Source organism: Brassica rapa, chromosome A01, assembly GCF_000309985.2.
Source record: "Brassica rapa cultivar Chiifu-401-42 chromosome A01, CAAS_Brap_v3.01, whole genome shotgun sequence".
In the NCBI taxonomy this organism is placed as follows: domain Eukaryota; kingdom Viridiplantae; phylum Streptophyta; class Magnoliopsida; order Brassicales; family Brassicaceae; genus Brassica; species Brassica rapa.
The window spans coordinates 6,641,813-6,649,788 of NC_024795.2; the positions used below are offsets into that span (position 1 = coordinate 6,641,813).

At 33.5% G+C, this 7,976-nt stretch overlaps 1 protein-coding gene across 1 annotated transcript; it reads left to right on the plus strand.

Moving 5' to 3' along the window:
* The first annotated feature begins 3,290 nt into the window (after positions 1-3,290).
* LOC103864309 (glycine-rich cell wall structural protein 1) lies at positions 3,291-6,367 on the plus strand. The gene is made up of 2 exons (XM_018652615.2): positions 3,291-4,982; positions 5,076-6,367. The coding sequence occupies exons 1-2, from the start codon at positions 4,613-4,615 to the stop codon at positions 6,197-6,199; spliced, it is 1,494 nt and encodes a 497-aa protein (XP_018508131.2). The 5' UTR covers positions 3,291-4,612; the 3' UTR covers positions 6,200-6,367.
* Positions 6,368-7,976: the final 1,609 nt, after the last annotated feature.

The following is a 7,976-nucleotide window of genomic DNA, read 5'->3' on the forward strand; positions in this document are numbered from 1 at the left end:
AATAGAAATAATTTTGATTATTAATTATAGTGAAAATAATTTTCCTAATAAATTTTTGGCTAACAAGTAGATAGCTATATCAAAAGATTAAATATATGGCATTAGTCAATATACCTAAACGTACTAAACTATATGATCATGTTTTGTAAATTGTTTAATTTGTTAAAATAAACTATGGACGTGGGCAATTATTATGAAACCCATTTTTCCAATTCAAATCTTAATACATGAGATTTTTTTTATCTTGATTTAACATTTGAGTGATCAATTTTATAAAGGTTATAACACAAAATTGTAACTCAACAATAATCCATCACAACTCAAAGACAATTTCAAAAATTCAAAGTTGGTAACATTTGTTAGTTGTATGTCTAACTCAAAAGTATTTACATGTTACCAATCAAAGCCTATATTACATTTACATATTTTTGAATGCTTGGTATCCATATTAGAAGTTGTACAAAAACAAGGTATCCATATTAGAAATGTCTTTCTTTGAAGGGAAGCATCATCAATTCATGCGGATTAATTATTTCATTTGAACATCCAGCCAATTTCCACAATATCAGTAAGAAAATTATATATCTTAGTTGTGTTGATTTTTCAAACATTTGAAACGGCTCATATAAGTCTAATTAAGTGGAGTTGTTATTTTCCCTCAATATAATATGCATTTTACGAGTGATTAACGAAAATAATGGATGGAATATGAATTCATGACTGTGCATTGAATATAGCAAATAAAGAGTTATGATCCAAGAAGAATATGAAGGCTAAATCTTAATCAGAAACAAAATAACAGCTAAAATGTTTCGGATATGGTGTTACCTAAGGGGTCGCATGTCGATGGTGGTGCTCATTTCCATTTAATTTAATTATTATTTCTAACCTAATACAATTGGCTGGATATTGTTAGTCTCACGCAATATACCTAACATATACATGGTATCGCAGAAATCAGATAACTATAAATATAGAACCAAATAAAAAAAATATTCTTCATTAATTGGTTAATGTATAATCTGAAATCGTCACAAAAACAAACACATAGGTCCTAACTACTCCTATGCATCAAAATATACCAAACACCAAATCCTTATGTCCCAAAGCTTCTTTAAGTCACATGGGATGAATGTGACTTAACTATTTCATATGAACCTTAGGAATATATATACACATATTCATGTATGTATAGGCCAAAGTTCCTCAAATCAAATTATGACATCAGGTCAACATGTTGATCGCACTATTTGAAGTTAAAGGTTTCAAAACTCAAATTTTCAATATGGTTACAACTTACAATGATAAAAGAATTTAATTTCTTGAACAAATGTTAGTTTCACGCAATATGCTAACTACTTATATGCATCTAAAATTCTACATATACCAAACACCAAATCCTTATGTCCCAAAGCTTCTTTAAGTCACATGGGATGGCCGGATGAGACTTTACTATTTCATATGAACCTCAGAAAAATATATAATATATATACATATTCGTGTATGTATAAGCCATAGTTCCTCACCTAAAACTATGATATCAAGTCAACATGTTGATCACACAATTTGAAGTTAAGGGTTTCAAAACTCAAATTTTCAATATGGTAACAAAGATAAAATATTTTTTTGGATAAATGTTATGAAAACATAGTGAATAATGTCATTATCATCAATGATTTGTCTGTAAATTTCTTACAAAATAAAAAGATATAAAAAACTAAAAAGAAAGAAAGAAAATGAAAGAGTTTCTCCTAAAAAAGATTCTAGCAAATGATGAGAATTTATTTATACATGTTGGCATGGCTTGTCCTATTTGAAACATTAATATACAATTTTATTTGTAAAAATGAAAGGTTATATCCAGGTCTATTAGAGAACCAGATCTAATTCATGGGTAGAAGGTGCAGTTCACGATAGGTCTTCTCACGGATATTCATACGAACAAATTCACAGCCGTGGTGAGCAGAACAATATAACTTAGTTTCCGTAACAGGAGAATTGAATTCGGACTATTAATATACAGCTTTCAAAAATTTCAAAAATTAATATACATAAACTTGGAATCTTTATATCATATTTTTTTACTAAATTGCTTATAGATTCCTAACATATCAGCCAGTTTTTGTTTATATACATATCAATCTTTTAGACGATTAATACAATCCCTTATATATTAAAGGAGAAACATTGTAATAAATGCATTCACACTATAATATACATGTGGCAGTTTCACAATGATTTGATAATAAATATGTTAACGCGTTCACACTATATTCATAAATGTGTTCACACTATATACGTTTTTATTTTTTTTAATATAAAACTTATGTGCATGGTTCAAATAAAACTTTGGATTTTTCGGTTCGAATCAAAACAAATAACGAATCAAAAGCTAAACTATATATATATATTATTTTTATTGTTTACGGAAAAAGTTGGGCAAAATATTTATAAGTTTTGATTCAATTCGTTATCCGTTTTGATTTGAACCAAAAAATATGGACATCGTAACTCTACGAAGCAAATCAACTACTAAAATACAATTAAAAAAAAACAAATCACAAATACCAATATTTTTAGAAACGGATATCAAATTTGATCTGTTATATGCATATATATACATATATGTACAGAATTATATATATATATATATGTTATATATATTATAGTTTATATAAGTTTTACAATATTTTTATGGATTAAATTTATTATATTAGGCATTAAAATTTAAGAAGTTAAATAATATTTTATTTTTGTAATAAAATGTTATTATTAAAATTTTCAATTATTTTTTAAATTTTATTTTATTTACGGATCAAATCAGATATTCTTTAAAATTCTAAATCATTTCGGATATCAGAGTCAAAGCCTTTTTAATTTTTAATTAATTTTAATTTTATCTTTCATGTATTATTTAGAACAAAAATGTTATTTAATACTAATTAACAATATATTTATATATTTATCATTTATTTTTATATACTTTTACATACATATGGATGTGCACCTTGATGTGAACACTGTGTAAGTATTTACCACCAGTGAAGTATTAATTTTTTTTTGGAAGTTGAAACATTTTTTTTCTTAATGTTTCTTTCACTACCGACCAAATTATAGTAAAATGATTTGTCTTAATAATTTTTTTTTCTTGAACTATTATCCATTTACAAACTATGAAACCATTGGTTCAACATGACGATTATCTAAAATTTATAACATGAAAATAAATAAATAATAATAATTTTTGGATTTTACCGAAAAAACTAAAAAACAAACGTTCTAACAGAATAAACCAAAATAAATATTAATTTAAAATAATAGTTATATTTTAGGAGATTAAAAACAAAAAAATAACTTAAAACCGAACCGATATCCAGATTAAATAGATTTGTTTTTTTTTTATTAAAAATAACAAAACTAATAATCACATCCCGCGCAAGGCGCGGGTTATTACCTAGTTTATATGATTTTTAATACACCTGTTTTTCTAAATGTGAGTTTCTGATTGATGATGATGTTCGAAGAGTTGGTTAAATAATATAAGTGTCGAATACTATCCATATACAAGTATGGGTTGGTTTATTTAACAACGTAACTAGTTATCTGTCTAACGCCTAAACTTTAATTCTATTGGAGAACTATATTTAGTATTAACACATTTTAACAAATAGAATCTTACCCTGTTTTTTTCTTTCTTTCTGAAACCCTGTGTAACTGCGTTCCAAAAAAGTGTTTTTTTTTTTATAAAAAAGAGAGAGTTGTGCCCTGGTTTTTAAATGCATTATTGCTATCGCTTTTACATTCTAGTAAATCAGATACTTTGAGATAATATTATATTTTAATTAGAAATAATAATTGTGAAATAACTACAATAACTGTGGAATAATAATTAGCCATCATATTTATTTTGTAAAATTTGATTCATTTTATATGCATGATGATCAGTACTGATCGGTAGACTAAAATTACCAATAAGAAACGATTGAGTCATAGGAGGTTAGAGTTTTCAACTATTTATCAGAAAACAGTGGCAAATCCAACACTGTGAAATTATATTATTAGAAATTTTGATTAGTGATAACTCACCCAATCCAGGTTGACAATTTGTTAATTTATTTATACAGTTTATAACATTAGTTGATGACTAATTCAAAGGGTATCATTAGCCGGAAAAACGCACCATGTTTATTTGAATCATAAAAATAAAAGAGTATAATTTAAAATGTTTATCGATATGTACATATATAAGTTAAAACATAGCTATTTGGTAATTATGAACTATATTAAACAAAATATATCTTCCTTCGAAAAGAAAAAAAAAAACGCTTGTTTTTGGTTTGTTTGACTTAATTAAATCTCTTTTTTCTCGCTACTCAATACATATTTTTGTTTTAAAATATTTCGCGCCTTATAGGTCACGTACCTTGGAAACTCAGCAAGTGTAAATGCATATGGACCAACACTGGTCTGACTATTGAAGTGATATATTAAAAAGGAAAAAAATCGATCTTCCTCTGATTCGCACTATAAATATAGAGCAGAACCAAGCACAAATGGAACAACCAAACCAAAGTTGCTTTCTAGTTCGTTGAAAACCAACAAGAGAACTTCAATGGCTACTCACTCAAGATTTTTATACGTGCTTCTTCTTCTTTCATGCATTGTTTTTGCATTGATTGCGGAGAGTTCTGGAGATAATGTGGAGAATAAAAATGAGGATGATGATTGTTCTTCGTGGAGTTGGCGTGGATGCGGCAGTTTTTATAGACAACCTTCCAAAACATATGGTGCTGGATATGGTGGTGAAAGGTATGGCCATGGAGAAAGGTATGGAGCTGGTATGAATGGTTATGGTGGTGGCTATGGTGGTGGTGGTGGCGGCGGAGAAGGTGGTGGTGCCAATGGAGGATCAGGTCATGGAAGTGGATCCGGCGCGGGTGCTGGTGTTGGAGTTGGTGGAGCAGCAGGTGGAGCAGGAGGAGGTGGTGGAGAAGGTGGTGGTTCCAATGGAGGATCAGGTCGTGGAAGTGGATCCGGCGCGGGTGCTGGTGTTGGTGTTGGTGGAGCAGGAGGAGGTGGAGGCGGCGGGGGTGGAGAAGGTGGTGGTTCCAATGGAGGATCAGGTCATGGAAGCGGATCTGGCGCAGGTGCTGGTGTTGGTGTTAGTAAAGCAGGGGGTGGAGCAGGAGGAGGTGGAGGAGGCGGGGGAGGAGAAGGCGGTGGTGCAAATGGAGGATCGGGTCATGGAAGTGGATCCGGCGCGGGTGCTGGTGCTGGTGTTGGAGTTGGTGGAGCAGGAGGAGGTGGAGGAGGCGGCGGCGGTGAAGGTGGTGGTGGTGGTGCCAAGGGAGGATCAGGTCATGGAAGCGGATCCGGCGCTGGTGCTGGTGTTGCAGTTGGTGGAATATCGGGTGGTGCAGGAGGAGGTGGAGGAGGCGGGGGTGGAGAAGGTGTTGGTGCCAATGGAGGATCGGGTCATGGAAGCGGATCAGGCGCGGGTGCTGGTGGCGGAGTTGGTGGAGCAGCGGGTGGAGCAGGAGGAGGTGGAGGGGGTGGGGGTGGAGAAGGTGGTGGTACCAATGGAGGTTCTGGTCATGGAAGCGGATCCGGTGCTGGTGCTGGTGTTGGAGTTGGTGGAGCAGGGGGTGGAGGTGGAGGAGGTGGTGGCGGAGAAGGCGGTGGTGCCAATGGAGGATCCGGTCATGGAAGTGGATCAGGGGCTGGTGCTGGTGTTGGAGTTGGAGGAGCAGGAGGAGGTGGAGGTGGTGGTGGTGGAGAAGGTGGTGCTGCCAACGGAGGTTCTGGTCACGGAAGCGGATCCGGTGCTGGTGCTGGTGTTGGAGCAGCAGGTGGAGCAGGTGGAGGTGGTGGTGGAGGAGGTGCTGGTTCCGGCAATGGATATGGTTACGGTAGTGGTTATGGTGCTGGTTTTGGTATGGGTAAAGGTAGTGGTAGTGGAGGAGGTGGCGGTGGAGGTGGTGGTGGTGGTGGTGGTGGTGGGGGTAGCGGTGGAGGAAGTGGAAGTGGGAGTGGAAGAGGAGAAGGATATGGGACGGGAGGAGGAACCGGTATAAGCAATGGAGGAGGAGTAGGAGTAGGGTTTGGAATGGGTATTGGCTTTGGTATTGGCATTGGAGGAGGAAGTGGTGGTGGTGCCACTTATCAAACCAATATCAACGGAGAGAAAAATTCTCCTTAAGGAATATGGAGGCGATAGATATCTATCTCACTGTCAACTCCATTTGATAAGGATTTTCGTTTTAATTTTTGATTTTTAGTTATTTTATGTAATAAATCTCATCGATAAAATCATGTACGATGAATTCATTTTCCAACATAATAAAATTACAGGACTTTGTTTTAACTAGGTAAAACGTACGTACGCCATGCAGGGGAAGTTATACATTTGTGTATTTACAAGACCGTTCACTATAATGTTTTTAAGCACAACCATACATAATATAGAGATCACGTTTGAAAAATGTGGACATAGCTAGAACAACGTGTGGTGTAGATTTATTTTTATTGATTGATTTACAATATTGTGATATTTTACATGATTAAACAGACTAGTCGATTGGAATTAATTAAGAAAATTTTGTTGTAGCACCACATATATATTAAATAAATTAATGTTATACTGATAATTTTTTGTTACAATTGTATATTGAGTATTAAATTAGTACTATATCATAAACTTAACATAGGAACATAATTTATATATTTTGGAAATATCGATTACGTATATTGTAGATGTTTATTATTGTAGTTATCAATATTATTATTTTTAACTGTGCCCTAGGAATCATGTAGACTCGATCATCTAAAGTTATCAAAATGTTAGGTATGTCGTGGATGACTTTGTTTTTGTCCCTAGATAATGGCTGGAAGACTGGAAAGACTCACCTTGACCCCAATTTTAATTACTTGAGCATACGGATCTCCGTCCGCACACAACTTTTGAGTAATGCCTTTCAATTTTGCCTTATCATAGTTTCCAAGTAAATTTTAAACACGTTGTTTAAGAGCGCTTAAATAACTACTGGAACAAAACAATGTTAAATCTAACCAAACATTTAATAACATACAGTAGACAATTGGCATCTAAGTCTCTCAAGGCTATACATTACTCAAGATATTTACTACATCCTATAATGTCTAATTAGAGATTTTCAATTGCTACATCATAGCAAGCGAGTAGTTTTGAGCTTCTTGTATATCTCCATGATCTCACCTGCTATCAATGATTCAATCTTATTTGTTGAGTTCACACTACACAAAACTTCGAAACAAAAATATTCAACCACATTAATTCTTACAGAGATACTACCGTTGTAATATTTAGCCAAACAACATAAACAAACTTTCTTTAGTGCTAGCCAGTTTGTTCGTACTTCGTGGAACCAATGTTTAGTTAATCAATAGCAAGATCAAAGTATGTGAGTTTAGACGTTTCGAACAAAAGTGCATATACCTTTATTATAGACAATCTTTAGTAGTAAAAGCAAGATCATCTAGTTTGAGATTGAATGAAGTAAAAAAAAAATTAGGGATCAGAGTAAGTTTAAACGTTTATAGGACAAAGTGAATACCTTTATAATAGAAAATTTTTAGTAGTAAAAGCAAGACCATCCAGTTTAAGACCGAATGAAGTAAAAAGAATGTTATGTTGTCCCTTCAAACTTTTGAAGCTAGATGATCAAATACTAATATATATGAATTGTCAAATTTGGGAGTCTGAAAACTTTTTTTCAAACCCAAAATTTTGATTTCCTCCAATATAAATCACTTTGTGCAAAAGTATCAATAATGATATTTTGGGAAGTTTGGGGGACATCAGACATGTATGCTCATGAGTTGTTCTCTATCCCATAATTTTGGTAAAAATCCACTGATTGGAGGTTACAAAAACTATGGCTTTCTTTAGACGAATCACCAGAACTGATTCCTCCTGAAATTATCTTCATCTTTTGACA